This window comes from Odontesthes bonariensis, chromosome 23, assembly GCF_027942865.1.
Source record: "Odontesthes bonariensis isolate fOdoBon6 chromosome 23, fOdoBon6.hap1, whole genome shotgun sequence".
NCBI lineage: Eukaryota > Metazoa > Chordata > Actinopteri > Atheriniformes > Atherinopsidae > Odontesthes > Odontesthes bonariensis.
The window spans coordinates 21,280,471-21,303,474 of NC_134528.1; the positions used below are offsets into that span (position 1 = coordinate 21,280,471).

Genomic DNA, 23,004 nt, shown 5'->3' on the forward strand with positions numbered 1-23,004 from the left:
AACGTGTGCTCTTGTTCGAGGAAAAACATCAGTGTTGAGGATTTTAAACCCTGGCTGCCGCTGAAAAAAAAAAATTGGTGTAGAGAGGCTTCTGTCTTTTTTTTTCTTTCTTTCTTTCTTTCTTTCTGTGTGTTTGCGTGTGCAAAGACTCTGGGACACAGCTGCACGTGAGATCGATCAACAGGAACCGGCTTTCATCCATCACACTAGATGAAACTGCAGCAGGAGAGGAGCAGAGAGGCCACGTCGCTGTTCTTATCAAACCATCTTTCGTCGAGCAGAAAGAAATGGAATCTTTTCTTCTTTGTTTGGCTGAAACAAGCTTTCTGAAAATGGTAAATGCGAACTATCACAGATCCTGGAACAGGAAGGGAGACGAAGAAAAGGGTTCTTGTTAAAATGCGATCTGGAAACATCACACGGCCGCTGACTGCTTTCTGCTTTGATTTAAGTGGCCCAGCAAAGCAACGCTTCTTGTAAGAGGGCAATCTCGAATGAGCCTAAAACGGGACATTAGATCAAGCTGTGCTTTCTCCTCACCCCTCCGCTTTCTTTTGGTTAATTGGCAGTATTGTCACACATGACATCGCATCTCCTTTTGATTCCATTTAGATCATGGTGCAATGGTTTCAGACCTTTGATTTTTCATTTGAGTCTGGAAGATGGAGTTCAAGTTCCTCTTTCCCGTCTACTGACAACTGCTAAGCTGCAAGAAAGGAAGCCTTTTGTTAAGAGGCCGATTCAAGTTTCAATCAAAGCTAGTGAGAGAACGTGTGTGTGGACAGAGAACATTCATCACAGTTGCTGAGGAGTGTCTACAGCCTGGTAAACACTGTGCGATCCTCAGCCATCGCAGACGAACGATCAAGTGAGAGAAATGTGGCGATTAGGGATGTTAACCGATGACCGTATGACCGATGGTTGACCGAATCAACGTCGTTCGGTTAGAATTTTTCTGCCGTCGGTTTAAAAAAAAAAAAACTCACTATATCTTTAGAAATATTATGTGAGCATGAGCCATCCCACGATGGAAGAACAACCGCAGCAGAGCTCACGTAGAGTCCTCCTCAGAGGTCCTCTCTTACACCGGTTGCAACTTGTACGCCGTACATGACGGGTCCTGTCTGCGCAGTTAAAAAAAAAAAAAAATCGCCACTATTAACCTAAATAAAGCCAATGTGGCTGCGTGTGGACTACAACATAATAATAATTGTAACACTGTAATGGCAAAAGACACAAGACTAACTTAGCCTACTTGTTGTGATATATTCATCTGTAGCCTACTTAAATAGCATGACGACAGGAACTTATTGCAAAGGATTTTGTGCAGCATCTAGCTACGCCACAGAGGCTGTTGGCATTCGGTAAGTTTTTTTTTGTAACGAAGTCATTGGTTAACCTACTTTCCTGTAACACCGCCAAATGCACCGTTCTCTGTTTGTGACTTTGTAACGTGGGCTTTTAACAGCCCGAGTTCGGTGCCGCGTTTGATTCGTGTTTAAAAAGTACAGTGACTGGAAGGGCGCCGCTGCGCGTAATGTGTGGCTGTGCGTGTCTGCGCAGGCACAGCAATTATTTTTCTACCCAAAACCCTTATTCCTCCACAAGTACGCCTAGAACTAGTGGTCAATGATTGGGGAAAATGTATAATACCAAGGGCACGAACCAACATTAATTGTGTGGTGGGAGCCTAACCAGTCCAGAGAAAGACGCCCGACAGGACACAGATATCATAAATGGCACTTATAGAATTTTCGGTGACCACTTTAATCGACTAATGAGGATCAGTGGTCGGTCAAGACTTTTTTAAAATTTCGACATCCCTAGTGGCGATGCCTTCGATCTTCTCTAAAAATGGAAGTGGGAGGTTCAACGGCCGCCGTTGTCATAGTCACGGGACCAAAAACAGTTCCAATGATCCTCCTGCAGCGTCTGCTGCTACGGCCTCTGTTAACAATCCACCGGCAGTGGGCGCCACTGTGCGGAAACCAAAACAAAGTTACAAATCAAACCCTCCAATCAGAGGGCATATATTTTTGTGGGATTGGACTCCATTGCAGCTCGTTTGCTCACACAGGCCACGATCTCTAACCCGCTTCAAAGAACTTGCGACCTCTAGTGGTCACTGCGTGTGAATTGCAAAGATGCCATCCACGAAGGAAACAGTGGAGTCGTACAAAGAATGCATTTCTGATCTAACCGCGGTCGTTATCGAACCCTAACCATGTTATGTTGTCGCCTCCAGCTGAATGGAATGAAACAAAAGTTTTTTTTAGTAAAAAGCTGCCATTACATTCACTGAATGTAAGTCAGAATTCATTAAAAACTGTTCCGCTGTAGGGTTTGGAAGAGCTCGAGCCTCGATACACTGTGGGGGTAATAAGCAACAGCTTATTAGTGTGGGAAGAATTGCAGGGTTAACCTAAGTGATCTCTCTACCTAGTACCAAACCGGAGTCCTTTGCAAGGCCCGTTCGTTCCTCACAGATCAGAGCCACCCTTTGGCTTATCAGTTTCTGCTGCTTCCGTCAGGCACATCCTGCCAAAACACAGGACAAATACATACAACCATTCTCTCATCCCTGCTGCCATTGCTTTGCTAAATAAGTACCTTTATTTTGTTTTTATTCATCATTGTCCCTTGCTGCTATTTTATTTGTTTTGCTTCGTCTTTGTATGATTGCAAGACTGAATGACTGCTTGCTGCAAACCAAATTACCCCACGGGGATAATAAACACCTTGAACCTTATTCAGTGTTCATCTACAGTGTTTCTAGGATCTGACCTGAGAGAAACAAGCCAATATTTTGCCTCACTTCTGTAAAAGAATTTTTTAAAAAAGAAGCTCGATAAAATGTCTGTGTGTGAAACAGTTAGCAAGGAAAACAAAGTACCACACAAAGCAATTATTTGATAAAATTCAACATTTATTACCAAGAACACAACCAGTCGTCACAGTCGCGGTGCTCGGTGTGGTCAGTCGTCACAATGCGGAGCAAGAACAAGTCAAAGTGTGTGATCTTCCTCAAATTCATAGAGCAAATGTGCTTTAAAGCAAATTCAAACACGCACGCACACACACCCAAGAGATAACAAACGATGTGACTGAGCTCGGCTACCATGAGGATATAAAAATAGATAAGGACACAAGGTTCCTTCCCAGACAGGAAATGAAGGAGATGGACTGAGTTGTCTTTCACACATCACACTCATTATCCATTCCTCACAGACGCCCCACCCCCCTCCTCCCTCCATCAGACGCCGACTTTTTGGAAAAGAGAAAGAATCCGTCAGAGTGAAATGAGGTCAGCGAACGTGTCGCTGGTGGAAAATCACCTACACGGTGCCCACTGGACCGCGGACGGACACGCAGCCCGGGAGAGCGCGCGCTTTCTCTCCGACGCTTGCCGTCTCGCTCTCTCCCTCTTTCTCTCGCGCGCGCAGACACACAGATGTGTTGCTCGAGGGTTGCCATGACAACCCCCTTCCGTTCCCAGTCGGTCAGGACGAGTGCGAGAGTCAGTGTGCGGAAAGTGTAATCGAGTGGAGTCATTTTGGGCTGCACAGAGAAAGTCATTTTGTTGCAGAAATGTTCATCTAAAAAAAAAAAAAAAAAAAAAAAAAAAAAGAAACATTTCAGGAGCGCCCAAATCAGCCTGCAGCTGTTGGACTGTGATGCTGAGGTCGCTTCAGCTCTGACTAAACAGTCAGATGAAGAAGTTCCTCCAGCCAAAGGTGACCGTCGATTTCATGAAAATCTCAAAAAGATATAAAGGAATATGCACTGTGTTTTTCAGGTATTTCAGTATAAAAACAGCAGCAAGAACAAATTAAGGTCCATAAGTGTTACTGGTTGGGGTTCCTTTTAAAGCTCGCTGGCCGGTCACCAAACGGTCATTTTATTCTCATCTTTTTGTGTCGGTGGCTACAAAGTCTGATCAGGTCAGTCAATCAAAAAAAAAAAAAAGAAAAAGAAAAAAGCACACACACAGTATATGACAACAAATAGTTTGCATAGGTTAATCAACAAGGCTTAAGAAACAGCTGTGACAGTTCATTCATTAAAGGACCATTCCAACCTTTTCATAGTTTTGACCTTTCACAGAAGAAGAGCTGAAATGTCTGATCCGTCTGCATATAAAACGTGTAATTTCCTTCATCTTTTGTGTGGTCTTAAAATCAAATAAAAACATTCCTACAGTGAATTTAGCAGCAGAACACCCGCAGCTGCAACATTTATCTGCAGACGCAACCGCGTAACAAAATGGGCCTAAATTATCAATGAGGACTTAGTATTTTAGGGTGGAATCTCTCTTTAATGAAGGGAAAACTACTGAAGTGCTACTTCGGATACAGACATAGTGTGGATTACTTCAAAAACAAACAAAAAAAACACACGTTAAACACATTCTGTGAGTTCTGTGCTGTCCTTTCAGGACAGTGAATCAGATACTACAGCCAGTCCTATGAGAATTGCTCCCAGGAAAACATTCGATCTGTAGGAACTGGATTAAATCCTTAAGATTCTGGAGAGTTTATGAAATGCAGCTGGTGTGCACAGTCGTATCTCTGCTGGTTTACTTCGTTGCTGCTTGGACGTACGGTATGCGCTACTTTGAAGCTGTTGGGTCAGCTGGAGACGCCCAGTTCTGCCTCTGGAGATTTCAGTGTGAAAGATTTGAACATTACACATTCTTGAGTTGACTTAAAACACTAAATCGAAAGAGACTTCAGGGAGGACGGGCTCCGACAATGTAAACAAAATCAAACAGAATCATTTCAGAAAAGTACCCGGCTGTGTCGCTGAAAGTCCAAACTCGACCGGCAACTCAGGCCTGCAGGAGTTTCCGGAGGTCCTCGTCCATGCCTCGCGCTCCGAGCTGCTCCAGGCTGTGGTAGCGATGGATGACGCTGTCGGCGGTCACCACCACAACTCTCACGCCGTGGGTGTCCTCGCCAAGCTGGCAGCCGATGGCCGAGCTCACGACCATGTCCAGGCCCCCGTGGCAGCCGCCGGCGTTTCGATGGTAATGGCCAGAGAAGACAGCTTTCACGCCTGTGACAAGATGCGACAGGGGTTGCAAAATTGAGTACTAAACACAGATAAGCTTGAATCTGCATCTAAAAAGGTGGGCAAACGGGACAGGAGACTGTGAAGAAAGAGAGAGAGGGAGACGGGAAGAAAAGAGCGCAAAAAGAGCAGAGAAGTGAGAAAAAATGAAAGGGCCCGAAGACGAGAAGGAACGGAGGAAGGGAGGAGACCAACGCATGTTTTATTCAGGTGGCCGAGGTCTTCAGTTTGATTTCAATTACAAACAACATCCAAAAGAGAGACGCGTCGGAATGGCAGGGATGACACGTTGTAATCACACATCACACAGGCTTTTACTCAGAATGAGTGGCACAAAACGAGCTGCTTCTCCGGCTCCTACATAGTATTTTTCTGCCGGCGACAAATTTGTTTCCCTGTCAAGGCGGGAACCAATTTGACTTTCAGGCAAGCTGCTGTAGTCTTTTGGCCATTTTTCACTCAAACAAGGGAAATTAACACAAGGTCAGATGAGGATTTAAGGAAACGTCTAGAGTCAGGGATAAGTTTGGGTAAGAGGAAGCTGGTTGGAGTGCTTGAAAATGAGGTCAGAGTAATGTCAAGGTAAAGAGCGAGCATGCGTATACTAATGGGCTCCACCAGTGTAAGTGTGCGTCTGCATGGTTAAATGTACTACTGTGTAGGTGAGGGGGGGTTCTGGAAGGAGTTTGCCGCAGCCTTTTGGCAGCGAACACGAGCTGCTCTAATTTCGAACCGCGAGTGCTCCCACAGAGAGGGAAGTCTGGCTGCTCTCTGCCTCATCTCCAGCGAGGCGCGCAGCCGGAAAAAAAAAATAATGAAAACGGGCAACAAAAGGGGATACATTGCAGTCTGCGCACGACAAAGGCATCGGTCTGTCCCAGAATTCTGCACAACAAAGACGTGGGAAGATCCCCGCCGAACGAGCCCTCGTGCCCCCGCTGCTGATGCTACTTCCATGTCAGCGCCGCGAAATTGCTCTGAATCATCAAGTCCGCCACTTGGCATAATCAAACCACACCGGAATACAAATGTGACCTAAATTTTTATTAATATCGGGAGCTGTGCGAGGAAAGCGATTGCACACGCAGAAACATTGAATTATTAATCCACCATTGATGGAAATTGATGATTTAAGCCCGTATGTGTGTATGACTGGGCTAAATTCATTTCCAATCAAACTCTGGGGTGGCAAATGTGTGTGCCCACCCCTCTGCGACTTGCGGGTGGGCCTCCAGCTATCACATTACGGACTGCACATGAATTAGTTTGTGTATGTGTGCGGCAGGCGATGGCAGGCTTTCATGTAACCTTGCCACTGTTACCAGGAAGGATCAACAAATGTGTGCTGGTGCAAATGTGTGTCCTTGATTTGTTTTCAAATGAGGGCCGAAGGGCCAAAAATGCCCTCTTTGTACTCATTATTCTGAATGACTAAGTGTGTGTGTGTGTGTGGTGCAGTCCATCCGTGCCAGTATTCTAAACCATCACACACAGCTCCCGTAAAAGTTGAGTTGAGATGAAGACGCTTCGACGGTGATGGTAAAGAAGTGATAGATGCGTATTAATCCGGCGATGAAAGAACCAGGAGGAAAAGAGGAATCATTTTAAAGCTGAAGTGGTTTTTTTTTTCATTTTTGTTCTGAGCCTCCCAAATACGCTACCATTAGTCATGGCACCAAATAAAGTGTGTGGGGGTAAAGTGTGCATATGTACATGTGTGTCAGTACATCTGAGTGCTGTCACCACATCCCACACACCACTATGCAGCATCAGTGAACCCCCCCCAAACACCATGTGTGAATGACAGATCAGTGACGAAGCCGTGTAGTGGGACAGCGGCAACGTCTGATGAAGGCCGTTGCTGCTAAAGGAGATTCTACACGTCGCTAAATACGGAAGTTAGCTCGTTCAGCTAAAGGCCTCAGTATGCTTCTCCGTCGCTATCCGTCAATCCGTCTCCGTAGTCCATCCTTCCGAAGTTCTCCGTCGGGCTGTTGGATACGCAAGGCAATTCACTTCCCGATCAGTAGGCGTCGCTACGTTAGACGACCCAATCTCGCGATGTCTATCGTGAAAGTCGATCATAAAGGCTGATTTATGGTCGCCTACGGAGACCCTCCCGGAAACGCTCTCCGTTGCTTGCGTGCGTCGGCCAAAATTCCCCTCTATGCGTCAAGGAGACGGAGACTCGTGGAGACCGCAAGGGTTGTGATTGGTCGGCTAACAACATCATTTCCGGAATCACTTTTCCGGTTTAGCGCCTTCCTCTCAGAACAACAACACCGCCATTTTTGAAAGAGTTTACTGTGTGCCGGTCAACATTTGATCAAAATTATTTGCATTTCAATATCAACAAGCTCCAACTCCAGCAAACGTCTGTCTCTCTCGGTCGCCATCGTTCACCGTGAGGAGTGGAACAGAGCCGGAAGGTAAACAATCAATCAACGACTTTCACGATAGACGTCGCGAGATTGGGTCGTCTAACGTAGCGACGCCTAATGATCGGGAGGTGAATTGCCTTGCGTATCCGATATCCCGACGGAGAACTTCGAAAGGACGGACTACGGAGACGGATTGACGGATAGCGACGGAGAAGCATACTGAGGCCTTAAATCAGCCTTTAGCCGGACAGTGTTTTAATAAAAAATGCGATTTATATAAAGATGGCTGAACAGACAGCAGATAGACAGTGCAGTACACTACACTGACTGGCTACTCGCTGTGCATTCAAGTTCAGTGATTAAAGGAAACGGCAACTTTACAGTAAGACTCCAGCACACAGTTCAGATGAAAAACAAAAAAATGAGTGGAGGACCTGGGATTCCAGGGCTGCTGCCAGGAATGTTTCCGGAATTAAAAACAAAAAAAAAACAAAAAAAAAAGCTAACAAGGAAATAATAACCTTAAAACAGTTTGAAATACACGGGGTGCAAAGCTAAGCAAACAGCAGAACTAAATATGTCAGAGTAAAAAACATCACGCATGAAACTTACTTTAATGCACACTTGCTGTGTTTAATATTCAGTTTGTCTAATTATACATACAATAGATTGGTAAATAGCATCTTTGGGATTCAAACTAGTCAGCTGACTGAAAAATGTTGGAAAATACTTGATTTTGGTTGAGATTCCACTCTTTTTATGAGCAGGACAGAAGAGAGGAGAAAGGGAACAGGAGGATGTGCCGTTATACAAGCTGGACAGGTGAAGAAGAGGGAACCATCAGGTGGACAAAACCCAGGGTGAACACAGCTCGTCACAGTTAGCAGAAACTCTTCAGCGTGAGATCGTAAATTCAAAGAAGAACATTTGCAACATACTGTTTAGTGTATTTTTGGTGCAAAACGTGGATGGGCCCCTAATGCATCATAAAAACGCCATATGAAATTTGAGTAACTCAATAAATGCTGGTACAGGTTAAGTGCCCCTTGTGTTGTCGGCATGACACAGCTTAACTTAACACAGCTTAAACACTCCATCAGCCAATTTCATGACGAGCACCTTCAGCCAGAAAGGGCAACCTGTATAATAATCCTCTGCTGCGGTGAAAACCTGAGAGCTGCTGGACCCACATACACTGCTGCAGAGGAGCAATGACTCCAAGATACCACCTTCTGTGCACTGTAACGTTAAGTGTTCAGCAGAATAATTTGTATGGGTGATCTTATTGGACTTCAACCCTTATCCGTGTTACTGTTACTGTCACGGCTTTAGATACTGAGGTTAATCGTGAATAAAACTCCCCTCCTTCCACAGACAGTACGGAGCCAATTCAGACATTCAGAGAATGGAGCAAAAAACTATGAGCGTGTGGTTGTATTTCGTTTGTCTGCCAGCTGCCCGGCTTTACCCTACAAGCTACATTCAGATGACAGCCTCACTCTGTGTTTAGGGACAGTAAAATCGTAGTATCACATTCATTTGAGGATTGCTAACGTGTTACAAGAGAATGTGTCATTTTAAAAAATGTTTATTTTTTGCTCACGTCCTCTTCCTACGGTTGTGGGATGTCTCACTACTGTCGTAAAAAGATATTTCCGTCTGAGCCGTGCACACGCGCAGCCGCACGCGTACATTTAATGTTACGCTAAAGAGGCTAACAAAGACACGTGCAATGTAGTTTCCTTAGAGATGCCAGAGAAGCAGAGAAACCTTTGACAGGCTGCAAACCTCCACGACGTCGACGCAAAATTTACAAAAGTTACTGAGCATTTCTCTCAGATGAAACCGTTTGCAAGCCAGTCTGAAAGGGGACTGAGGTGGCAAACTGAGGCTTCGTCTGTGAGGCGGGAACGACAACGATGAGGTTAGAACTTGTGTTTTAAGCTCCGATAAGTAACATAACACGGATTAACATGCTACTGCTGCAACGATGTGCGTTTCCTGCACTAAAGTAAATTTCAGGGTTTTTTTTTTTAAATCATAGGAATCAACTTTGCTTTGCAGTATGCTATATACTCCCTTTTCTTGCAGAGTAGAAGTGCCCACTAAAACATGCACACTCTATGCTGGTAACCCCACATCTCGTCTCGCTCTATGTGGAAAGTCCCATCCGCCCGTCAGCCCTGAAACAGCGTTGGATCTTTTGTGCTTTTCTGTGTGATAAAGACTCTCGCTTAGAGACTGGCCTTTGCTTTGACAGACGGAGGTGGTGAGGGTGGGGAAAAAGGGAGGCAGGAGGGTATTACAGCGCTCAGAAAATATCCAGAGTAAGCAGGCAGAGTGATGAAAACACATTGAATGCAAACGGAGGAAAATTACCCGGAGTCAAATTGAATTCTGGTCAGGGGTTGCAGAAAAACGCACAGAAAGGAGAGACTCTTCCAATATGCAGAGCATCCTGTGTATATTACACCTTTTATGTGCTGCAGTCATCAGAACCACATAATCCTTAATTTGAGGATCTGTTTGAATATTATGAAGCAACTCATTCTGTTTAAATGCAAATAGCACATACTGAAGGGAGCCGCAAAATAAGGGAATAAATAAGCAAAACAAAACAACAGCCCGTAAACCCACATCAGTTCAGGTTTGAGGTTTGTGATCCTACCTTTAATCTGCCCTCCCCCGTTCTTCTCTTCCCGCTCTCCATAAATTGGCCTTTCATCTTCTGGTCACTGATTTGTGAATTTGCTAATTGCAAGCCGAGCTCCTGCCTCGACACTAAACAACATCCTATGAGTAAAAACCTCGAAGAGAATCATTTTCCTTCAGACTTTTTTGCCCGTCTGTTCGGACGCACGCTCCTAATCTAGCTCCTAACAAAGCTGTCATTGAAACGTCTTTGAGAATGGGCTGCGTGGGAGTTAACATTGAGCGTGTGCGCTGGTATTGAACATCAGTTGTCATCAAAGTGCAGGTCTGGGAAATAATTCATGATGAAATGGCAGTCGTTCTATGATTTGTACGACAGAGGGGCACGAAATGATGGAGCGTGGCGATGCATCCCCAATAATTGCCCTGGCGCCACATAAATCAGACCCAGCCATCAGTTACCATGCACAAGGCTTAAAGGTGCTAAAGATATCATAGCAAAATGCACTCATTAATGATAAGAAATATGATGTTTCTCGGGATAAAATGATCCTCATTAAGACAAAGAAAATGACTGTTCATACAGCATCATATATCGATACCCTAATTCTGAAAAGAATTCCCAAAACCAAACAAAACAGTCAGATGCATCTGTAACAACCTTCTAAAACAAACCAAAACAAGTCGCAGAGGAGACATCTGCATGAAAAACTGGATCATCAAAACGATTTGTACACGTATATGAAGTGTCCTCCACACATATCAAAGTCAGCTATGGAGTTCCACAGGGTTGTGACCTGGGACCAGTTCTGCTCTCCTTGCTTCTTATCAGGTGGGACACGTGACATTTCCATATAGTTCCACTGTGCATGCACGTGACAGCTCAGCTCCATTTATCGACAAAACTACACGAAACAAATGAGTCCATGAAGTTGCAGGGTTGTCTCGGAGGCATAAAAGGTTGGATGACCCGATTACGGTTTTGTATTTGGTTCTACAGAACCTCAAAGATTCTCAGTCCAAGCATTTAGCGACTCTGGATCGCAATGTCCTTGGCTTCAAGTACTACTGTGAGGAGCCTTGGAGTCATTCGCGACCTTTTGAGCAGCCTTCGTTCATCTAAGATATATAATCCAAATCAGGGGCATCCCAGCCCAAAATGACACTTAAACAAAAAAGCTCCATGCGTTTATCATTTTTAGGAGGGACTAATGGTTCCCCGAAAGATCTTTCAGTTTGTCCAAAATCCCGGAGCAAGAGTACTGACTGGTACCAACAGGAGGGAAAGCTAATCTAAGGTGAAGCTACCAGAAAGCCATTATCAACTGGTACCACCCAATTCAGAAATTCAAGTCCAGAATTACAAGATGTCCGGTGCACAGAGACTTGACCAAAGTGACGAAGGTTGAAACACCGAGTGGGCCTACATGATGAGATTGATTCGATTATAGCTATAGTTGGATTATGCTCCTTATTTGAGCAAGGGCAATTATCCAAGTATATATGGTGGTGAATAAATGGAATCATTGGCACAAAGCATTTCATACCCCGGTACGATAGGTGGCGCTGTACCCATTTCAACTAGTGCTAATAGAGCCACTACCGGTTGACCTCTTCACCACCACCACCACCAACAACAAACTCAGGCATTTGAGAATGATTGCGAACGAAGAGCAAGATGAAGCTACGTCCCTCTACATTTCGTTTGTGACGAGCTGCTTATTGCACAAACACGATGCACAACGACGCATTCTGCATCGCGTTATTTGTTTCTTTCCGACAGCGGCGACAACAACAGTAATATCGTCTCCTTCAATTTCCGGGTCACAACCCCAGGAAAAAAAATCTCGAGCAGTCGCGGAACGCAAAGTCCAGTTCACCACGTGCTTCACCGTCTACAAGCACGTTTAGTGACTAATGTTTTAGACTATCAACAGAGTTATCTCGGGGTCTTAATCCGACTGCGAGTAACCCAATCCAGTCCAATTTTTAGTCAAACTAAGGTGTATACATGAACTTAATAACTCTGTCTTTTTGTAATTTAGCCCTTAATCAGATTCTTTAGAGTGCCATGTAACCCCACTGACTATCGCATCTAAATTGAAAAGTTCAAGGTTAAAAACGGAGGGCCAAGAAGTCCTTGAAGACGAGAGTGAAGGCGAGAGTGACTCTTCATGGTGTGGATGGATGCACCTGTGTCAGATTGCTATTCAACATGTATTTGGATTGAAAATCAGTCAGAAACCTGCTGCCAGTTTGAGGGGTGGGGGGGTCATCACCCAGAGACAGAGTTTCATTAATATGAGCTGGGATGCAGTCACCAGCTTGTAGAGTGGAACTGCTCGCTCTGACGAGCCAGAAGATGATTAATTGGTGTTGCACTTTTCCCTTGCGCGGCTGCGTATCCCAGATAACGTGCAGATATTTACCTAATAAATACATTTCTTTGTCCGCTTTGGACTACATTTTCTACGTCGCTGGAATGGTGACATGCTGAGCCAAAACTCCCAGCTGACGTAGTGAAAAAAACATCCCTGGAGTAATCAGGAACCGAGTCCTACAGGGTAACCCTACGCGGAGTTACAACTATTCATCCGATGCCAGAAAAATATTTGTATAACATCCTGTTTATTCTACGTCGAGGCTGCCTTCCATAGCGCAAGAAGCACTAGACAAAGAAGAAGGAAAGCTCTCCTATTTACACCTCCTTCTACTTGTCAGACTGCCAATTGGCTTTGTTCAAAAGGAGAACTTTGAGGCCGCCAACTAAGGAGAATATCCCCACTTAAGAATACAGCACTTTTTGAACAATGTTCATGCTTTATTGGTACAAAGGAAGACTGAATCACAGGGAGCTTTGCAGTCATTTTACTCAATAAAACTTGTAATACTTCAGCTGCCAGTGAAGCTACATTTGTCCTCGGGGCAAAATTACATGAGCACCAGCTTCTGAAACACGGAAACTTATTCTTGTCAACTGCTTACTTAATGAAAATTTTAGAAGAAAAATTACATCCGTGCTTTATGTGCCAGAGCTGAGCCGTTTCTCAGTGTTCTTGAAACCTTTGGAGAAACGGGGACGAATAAGAAGTGTGCTTACGTGTGTACGTGTGTGTGAGAGGTTAAACGGGACAAATTATTCTCATTTCCAGCTCCCCATATTTATTCTGGGTCTAGACTAGAACAGCATTGCTAAAACACAAACAACGAAATCCGTATATCGCACACTGGCTGTTCTGTAGCCTCCCAGCTTAGCCTCTAACCTGAACGCTGTAAGCATCATTTCACATGTCTTTATGTCGTCTTGCAAATGCCGGCCACATGATCGCTGAACGTGCAACGCTAAAAGATACATTGCACACATATGACAGAAAATGAGCCATAAAAAGTCCTCTTTAATGATGCTGCCATTTGTAGTAATGATCGCCAGAGTGCAAGAGCACATCTGGAGGGCCTCAGATCAGAGGCTGCAGCGGTGAAGACGCATCAAGAGGGGAGGGAGATGATGCGTGATTAATGCACCACAAAGAGGCAAGGACAAAAAAATAAAAAATACCGTGGCCGACGCATCTCCAAAAGAGACATAATTTGCCACGGATGGCAGGAAACGTGACCTCTCATCACACTGACAAGAGGAAAAACAACATACTTGGCCCAAAACTATCTTTTTCTTCAACGTGCCATGAATAATCTCATCCTGCTTGTCTGTAATTCTCCTCTGAGAAGCCAGCATTTGCTCCCCTTGGATTCTTCAGTGAGAGAACTCCTACTTATGGTTTATACATTTTACAGCAGACAAGAGATTTTCGTGTCGTTAATTTTACATATATATTATTTTTACCTTTTATCAAATTATCATTAGTAAACATTTACAATATTTGGACATGTTAGCCTAATGCTAGCATGCTAACAGGCTCCTAATGACTTCAGGCTTTGGTTTGTCTCATTGACCCGCCACTACCACTTGATATTGGCTCCAGAGTTTGGTGTGGAGATAAAGGGGTCGCTCAAGATCAAGTCGCAACCGTGGGTCTTTTACTCTTATTTACGAGTGGCGTTTGGTGCGTATATCCTTAGTGGGGCAACCCATCCTTGGGTGTTTTTATGTGTACCAAATTTGGTGAATACATCTTGCATAGATGTTTAAATCCTCTGTTCGTGCCTGCTGTTTTGCACTGAGTAGCAGAGTTTTGAGAGTGTAGGTGTGATAGGTGCAGGTATATATTATCTGAGGGCTTACTGTAGACAAATACGTGTTCCAACATAGGGCAGATTAGATTCCAGATGAGAAAAAGGGGAGGTTTGGGTCAGGTGTCATGCTCAGCAGGGAGAGTTTTGACCTTTTTAACTTCATATTTCCATCCCCAACCTCAGCCCCTAATGGTTGCAGTGCATCTGATACAGCTACATCACAAACTGACTCAGAATCAAGATGATCAGTCTCCTTTACAAAAAACACCCTCAGGTCAAATCCCACCAGATTCAGGTTAAAGACGTTACAGCATCGGCGTCTGGCTCGTTTCCATTGGGAGATAACGGAGAAAGCAGAGAGACCAGAGCGGAGAAAAGAAAACTAACAAAGGATGTAGTATTCAACATGAACGGATCGGATTTGTGCAATAAAAGAATTGCCATGAGCGACAGAAGGATATAGTTGTGTGTGCAAGGTTTGAATGAAATCGACACCCATCAACTGCCAAATGCGCGTAGATTTACAGTTTGGAGAGGAGGCTCAGGAGGCTATCTGCCACACGGGGGGTTAAAAGTTTTTGCCAAAACGTTTGCCCATTTCGGTGCTTTTTTATTTATTCGTCTTAGCACCCGCTCCGGTTCTGTCATATGTTGTTTTGGCAAGAGTTTGACGCTCAAAAAAAAAAAAAAAAAAAAAAAAAAGGCTTACAAGACAGACTCCCCACTGCGTGTCTGACTGAGCCTGTCAGACACATCTTCTAATCCAAACCTCAGCCATTTAACTGTCAACCTAACCTCGTAATGAACACCGGAGACGGAGGAGAGGTGGTACTTCCTGCAGTAGAGAGTGAGGCTGGCTGAGCCACTTTTATGTTCATTACCATTACATTTTTAGAATGTTTTTATTTTTATTTTTTGATGAAAAAAATCCTCTCGTGCCTTAAAAAGGCTTAGAAGTCTTAGATATTAGATATGGAGCGTTGGGGAATATATGAACATGTGAATAACCTCCCCTTCTCAGTTCACCTTCAAACCTCCGGAGAAACCTGTCTGTTGATCCAAACGACACTGTGACTGGAGCACGGAAGTTCAAGGGTTGAAAAGCTCACGCCATGGGGCTGACTGCTTGTTTTCATCATTTTATTTTGTTTTTGTTCAGCTTTAGTACCCATATGAGCATGCGATCGAGACTGATAACTTAATTTTAAACAGAGTGAGTGAAAAAGCTATTTTTGGATATGGCTGTCCCTGTCGTTTTTAAACACAACGGCTTCCTGTAGTCAGAAAGTCCAGAACCAGAATTTCCAGATGCATTTAATAGCTTAGCATCACTGTAATGTATTGGGCATGTGGGTATGTGAGCACGATTAGTTGAACAGAACTACTGAGAGATAATTCCCAGTAGTCACATCCCTTTTCTAGCTAAATTTACAAATACTTACACTTTGACCCAAATATATGGCCATGCTCTGCGTGGCTTTAGCACGTTGTGAATGCCCGCGACCTTTACAGTCATCCATTATTCATAACAACGTGCATGTATGCATATAGTTCATGTACATCCCCCTGTATGTAGTCTGAATGCATAACTGCTGGTAGGGCATATGCGAACGAGAGCATAAATGAGAAAGGATACTCGCATGCGCGTAAAGCAGCTGCCTCGATTCCTGCATCATAAAAAGCTTGCATGTTTGCCCTCTGAAACTCCAACCAGTGTTCTCCCTCCGAGGAACAATCTATTATGAGAGAGTAGGGTCGACAGACCAAAACGGGCCGACATGGTTAAATACATGCTGGAATAATGGATGGGTAATGAAATTAAGACCATCTCCCGACAGTCACCTTGATGCATGATTAAGAAACGGTGCACACGACCGCACGAGAGGTCCTGTCAATCAATAGCGAAGCGCTGGCTGGATGGCGCAATGCCACGTGTCCTTCTGAAAGTCCTTTTTGTCCTTGTGAGATATTCCTCGTCTGGTACCCGTATATCATTTTTATGGAAGCCGACAACAATGGGATTTGAGTTAGGAGTTATTCTCCCTATAGGAGATGAACGCATTAATTAATTCAATTACGCCGTGTGTTGCCTGTGTACCCGGCGCTCCTCCTGTATTTCTGGATAATGGCATATTAATCCTCTGGGCTGGAATCCTAGCTGTGCTTCAGTTAGATATGCTTGAAACGAACAGGTTTAACAGGAGCATTAGCTAAGACGCATTAAGACAAGAAACTTAAGACCACTTCACAGTGGCCTAGATCCATCATCACAGAAAATACAGCTGCTATTTCAGGCTGTGGAAGAGGGAGCTGGCTTTCACAAGTGATCTCTGATTTATCTCTTTTATGACTTTGAAATGTTGCTAAAAATATAGAAAGGTGGATTCAAAATAGACAACAGAGATATCCTACTATAAAGAGAAACAGTGGCCATAAATGTATGAGTTACACAAGGAAAAACTGATTTCTTTCTTTAATAATTTGTGTTTTCCTACCTGCCTTCTTGAACCTGTCCAGTAGGCTTTGTCTGACTTCCCTCTGCAGGTTGAAATAGTCATTCTCTTCATCTGGGCTCCTTAAATACAATGGAATGTGCTGGAATACCAAGACGTGCTTGGGTTTGGGCTCCTGAGAACAGACAAGAGATGAATTCAGATGTTGTGTCCTACAGCCACAGACAGAAGCAGCTACCTAGAGCACATGATCCAAAAACAGCAAAGGAAGAGCTGATCTACCAGCACGTCCTCACGAATCAGAGGAAAAGTCATGCTATCCTACCGTTGAAGTGGAGGAGGCCCTGCTTAGCTGCGCCTCCAGCCATGTCTCCTGAGCCTCCTTCTGCTGAGGGCAGGCCGAGGCGTCGTAGAAAAGCTGGGAGTTCAGAACCAGGCAGAGAACTCCACCCACCTGAGACAACAAGGTTGTGAGAAACAGAAAAGAGAAAGACCAATAACAAATGGAAAGGTTGCATTTACCGACACTCATATATCCTCTGTGTTTCCATTTCCACTGTTATCTTCATTTCTCTATACTAATGCTGTGTCCACTATCCGGACAGAGGACCAATTAAAAATCGATTTGACTTATAACTCATTAATGGCCAATGACAGCGGATTTTCTACCGTTTAATTCTAAGCGTGTTGTGTGAGAAATATCTTTCTGATAAACTGACAAGACTTCTGATCTTTGATTCTGTGAAACACAGTTTTTAATTCACCAGCAAAACCAACGTGTAGTAGCCTAATCTTTTAAATCGCCACCAAAAAAAAAAAAAAAGAGACGTTTCCATCAACCGATGTAAAGCAAATCAAATCACCAGAGGGTGGTGGAAAGAAAACCAAACAACAACTGCGGTGGACATCAACAAACCGAAAATGGAGAGAGCTCTTCATCAGGAATTGCTTACATTTTTGAAAAATAATTTGGCCGTTATATCATATCTGGGAATACGCCACCCAGTCATGTACGTTTATTTACCAGCTGTTAGGTCCAGTCATTTCAGTCTTTGGCAGGTCAGACATGACTCCCAAATGGCAACAGAAACAACAATCTCAAACAAGCATATTCATTTTTTTGTGCATTAGTAGGCTTACTGTGCTACTCTGAATTTGTTCATCAGATACTTATCAGCAACTATGTTTTCTTCAGTGCACCATTGCTATAACCACTGCAATTTCCCCAGAGGTATTTCTGTGTCTGCTTACCCAAAAGCTGAAATAGTCATCACCCCATGCACTGCAATACTGCTCCACGGTGCTGGGGGTGGGGGTGTTGCCCAGGTCATGGTTCCCACTGACAAACACAAGCGGGATGGAGGGATCCGTCCCCTTCAAGGCCGCCTTCAGGTCCCGCTCCTGATCTTCTCTGAATGATGTGCCTGTGGGGAAACCGGGGATTTATTGTCACACGCTGACGGATCAGCGACAAACACAGCGATCGTCCTTGTTTTTATCGTCCTAAAAACAAAACAATATTGATCAAGAGCTGAAGAACAGTCACTGTGTGACATTGAGATTTTACAAAGAGATGATGAAATGAGCCAAGTGGAGATGGAGAGACGAGCGTTGGTTAAAACCCTCGGGATGAAAAGTGTGAAAGGTCCTCCTGGGGAGACTTGTCTAAGGGAAGAGGGATTATTTGGATAATGACGACAGCTCGGAGAATAATCAACGCTCTGTACAGCTCGACTTTATATCATCGTGGTTAATGACACGATGAGAAGTGTTCTGGTGCTTTCCTCTTAGTTATGACAAAATTTCACAGGCAACTGTGAGGAACAATTGCCAATTGTGTTGCAGGATATTCAAGGCTCTTATAAAGCGAGTTTATTATCTATTCAAATCAGGCATATTATTATATTGAAGTGGAGTTGTTCAAAGAGGAGAAGGGAGCACAAAACTGGTAGGTTTTCAGCTAAATTAATTCAGTCCCAGCGTGGTTAAAGCGCTGAGAATGAGTGAAACTCACATCCATGTGTAATTTTGAATTCATATCAAACAAACCATCAGCTACTGCCCTTAAGATATTCCATTTGGTCCTTTCTTCTTTCTTTTCCCTTTTTTTTTCTGTCCAAGAAATTATTTTTACTGGCCTACTTTAGGAGCAAACGTTTCCTTGGATGTTTGGATAGAGCTCATTACGTAAGAGCCTTTTCTGACAGAACATCTTTTACATGACTGTGGCAAAAAAAAAAAGAGTAGTTTAAAAAGCACATAGATACAAGGCAAATCATTGTTTTCACTTGTCACTCTACAAATAAAGGTCCCCCTGCATGACACACTGTAATACTGTAGTAGTAGTCAGGCAAGATGGGTACCAGTATACAATATTCTTATGTTATGACATGCACTGGTTATTTCAGCAGGAACAACACAGCAATGGAGGTCATCAATGATCTTCACAGATTAACGTGTTCAAGACTAAAAGTACTGCAGGTGAAAGACTGGACTAATGTGAGCTGATGGTACCTGTAGGTTAATCTCTAAACAGATATCTGCATATATGAATTTGTAGAATCTGTGCCGCAAAAGAAGCGCAAAAGAGGCAGAATGTATTGGATGAAATACAGTTTCAAAATAGTAGGCTTTTTTATGTTTTTTTTTTTATCAGTCTACAACACCGCATAGAACATGTAAACTTGGCCCATATGTTCAATACCTGGATACCAACTGGTCAAACTGTGAACCCTGTTACACCTAAATCTTTTCTAAATAAGTCTGGATTTCTCATCCAATATTGTCGTACATTCAAAAATAATCCCAATGTCACATAATGTCAATCATTTTTAGTCTTCCAACGGTCAAATAGGTCGTTTGTTTGTACCCTTAAATATGATCCATAAAGACATCCTGTCAAGGAAGAAGTTTCAAGCGGCAGTTGGGAAATAAGACTCCTGTGGTTGTTTTATTCTTCTGACATATGATTCGTATGTAATGCATCCAATAACACTATAACACTTTCCTCAAAAAGGTTTGACGCAATATCACTACTTCTGCAGGGTGACAAATCGATAATGTTATGGCTGAAATACATTCTTTTTACAATGAGATCCTAACTGTCATGGATGCCACATTATTGGTTCCCGTGGTAACATGTAAACGCAACATACTATGACGACACTTTGTTACTTTCTGGTTGGCTTTAGGCAGTAAAGTGTTAGCAGTTCACACAGTTAGGATTAAAAAACAAAAAACATTATTTTTACAAAGTAACTATTACCATCATTGACGCAATTTTTATACCTTTCAAGTTGCTCTCATGACTACTAGAGGTCATATTTCTCTGAATAGAAACATTGGCTGTGTCCACCTACATGAACAAAATGGCCAGTGGGTACATTTTGGGGAGGATGACAGTCTCATATCTATACGTTTAGTTTATTCCTAAAGTTTCAGAACAGGTTAAATTTTTGTTTCCTTGCACTAACCAAATCGCTTTTTAAAGCTGCTTCCCCATTCGGGTTAATATCAAAACCTCAAGATCAAAAATAACATCTAAGAAACTGGTTAACTCATTATCCAGCACCAAGTACTGCAAAGAAGACAGGATTTATTAGATCATAGAAACTGGGTTAGGGTTAGTTTATATAATATGTGGTTCCAGTACTGCCGGAAGGGTATGAAAGTGAACCACTGACATACTGAAATAAACCTGTAAACAGTCAGGATTATTCTGTAGCTCTTTCATAAGCTGGTGAAGCTCTTTACTCGTGATGACAGATCGGATGCAACTAGAATTTATTTATTTTTTTTCCTACTTTGAAGAAATGAGAGGCCCACAAAATCATCCTCGCTGCTTGACAGCTCCATTTTGCCTTGTATAGCGAGATCCATAATGGATAGATTAATAAAATGCCAAGGACTCAGTGTGCAAGCTTTCTGTGTGTAACAATTTCTGTCTGATGATGGATTTAGAAGAAATAGCAAAGTTGGTGTGCAAAGGCCCTAATGACTAATAATAATAGAAAATGGCCTCCAAGATCACCTGAATAGTTCAGCTGCTAGTAATGCATAATATAACGGCTCTGGTACACTTGAAATAGTCCAGTAATGTATTTGTTACAACTGGTTTTCACATCAGATGCATGCCACATCTAATTACAACAGATCCAGACCCTAGTTTGTCCCTTTAAAATGGACCCAGGCACAGGATAATTATACTTAGCCCAAATAAGTCCACAGTAGTCAAACACAGCAGACTATGTGCTCAAACATACAAGACTACGGTTCAGAGCACTTCTGAAGCATGGTCTGGCTCTAGGATTAGCACCTAGCGACACTTAACTTTGTTTAGCTGAATACATCTACGTCTCACAAAGTGGCAGGGACACTGCGCTGCCTTCTGCTTCCTCACACCAACAGCTGCTTACCCTCAACTACAGCCATCTGCTAAGAGGACATAAACATTCATCAGACATCTGCAAGACAACTCAAACAAGTCCTCAATCAAACCCCACCTGCATTCAAAGACGTTTTCTCACACGCACACCGACAATTTTCAGAGGCACTACATGCGAGAGTGAAAACGCTCACTCTCACTTTCTTGTGGAAATTACCCCGGAATATCAGCGAGTGTGCCCACATACGAAGCAGAAGCATTTATAGCTAGCAAGTGAGTCCTGATGGCATTTACTGCTGCAAGCTCGTTTCTGCTTATGTATGTCGCTTTACGCTGCCCCAGAAAAATAGTAGATACCTTCAAACAAACATGATACTAACAACTAACATTTATTATCTACAAGATATAATGAGGAAGCCTAAGCATTGTATGAAAAGAATATCTTACTGCATCTGTTTTCTTGCCCTCCTTTCATACAGAAGTACAGAGTGGGGTATAGGTAAATAAAAACACAACGCCGCTCTGCCTTCTCTCTTGGGGCTCCGACTGAGCGGCCTTGTTCCTTTAATGAGATTGCAAGACCAATTCTCAAACCTTGACAGGAGACTTTGGCAGGCTCTAGTTGTGCTTGTCCAACACTGTAAGCACTTCTCTCAATATGCTTTAAAGACTGGCTGTCGAGATTGCATAGACCCCTCAGTGCGTGGGGTCTTGCTGTCACATTCATTTTCTGCACTTAAACAATAGTGTTAGCAATATGACCTCGATATGTGTGTCTCACTCAAGCGTGCACGGACGGGTTGTGTTGATGTGACTTTGGCCTAAAATTGAAAGACATGGTCTTACAGGGTATGAAGCCATACTAAATGTGTGTTGTACTACCTTTCACACACACAGTGAATATCTTTATACCGGTCATCATTGAGAAGAACCTGTAGAACCGAGTGAATTCTAACCATAAAAATCAAATGCTTCCACGTTAAACACTGCAGAAAGAGTATTGTTTGTGACATTAACCTCAGTGTATCCATTACCTTGTTGAGATTTATCAGAGTAGAGTTAACGCCAACTCATCACTACAGGGTGTCCATAATGTGAAATAGCTGTGTGAAACACATTACCTGTAAATTACCAGCAGCTACCAGCAGAGCAGAAAAGTCTAAACCAATTACCTCAAAACGTGCTTCCTTAGTTGCAATATCTATATTTCATGAGTCAAGTGAAAGAAGTCGTTATTGTGCATGCCCCTAAGAGACTAAATACAAGTGTTTGCTCACCAGGTAAGGCTGATATTACCCGAGTGCTGCACTCTGAAAACGAGCACAAGATAACTGATAAATTACTGATACCGATGGCTTCTAGGAGTTTCCTTTCTAGGGTGATCAGACTTAAAGGCGCAAGCCCAATTCTCCCCCTTGGACATAGAGCCCTTTTATTTTGAAATTAAGGGGTAGTTGTCATCTAGCCCTTCTACTGGAGATGCGAGGTGAATGGATGCTACTCTGCCATCCCCTAAATAAAAGTGACATCGTAGAGACTTCCAGGATGAAAAATGGAGGGATAGAACCAAGAGGTAAGGCCACAAAGACCTGCTGCTTACCAAGATTCGACCAAGCAACAAATCGTGTTTTATAAATTTGTGTCAAATTTCAATAGCTGAGAGGACGTCTTGGCTAGATGGTAAAGTAGCTTTTAAATTACTGAAAAAGAGCAAGGGCAAAAGGGCAACTTGTTTGAGGATTCCTTTGCCATGTTCTTGGAAAGCCTGACAATCTTTGGAATATCAACAAAAGAAATGGATCGATGGATTTACCTTGACAAACATGCCAATATTTGAGATCACGCGCTGTCAGTGCCCATGTTTGGTGGGAAC

General features: G+C 43.2%; 1 protein-coding gene across 2 annotated transcripts in view; it reads right to left on the minus strand.

Annotated features, from left to right (window-relative positions):
* Positions 1-2,905: 2,905 nt before the first annotated feature.
* The window catches only part of cpped1 (calcineurin-like phosphoesterase domain containing 1), a 30,804-nt gene continuing 10,705 nt past the window's right edge, over positions 2,906-23,004 (minus strand). Inside the window, exons 3-7 of one of the 2 annotated variants that reach the window (XM_075457883.1) lie at positions 17,999-18,171; positions 17,073-17,201; positions 16,790-16,922; positions 4,791-5,055; positions 2,906-4,654 (exon numbers count right to left, since the gene is read on the minus strand). In XM_075457883.1, coding sequence (XP_075313998.1) covers positions 4,829-5,055; positions 16,790-16,922; positions 17,073-17,201; positions 17,999-18,171 — 662 coding nt within the window. In that variant the 3' untranslated portion in view covers positions 2,906-4,654; positions 4,791-4,828. Of the gene's footprint in view, positions 5,056-16,789; positions 16,923-17,072; positions 17,202-17,998; positions 18,172-23,004 lie in introns of both variants that reach the window. The other variant, XM_075457882.1, reaches the window with a different exon arrangement.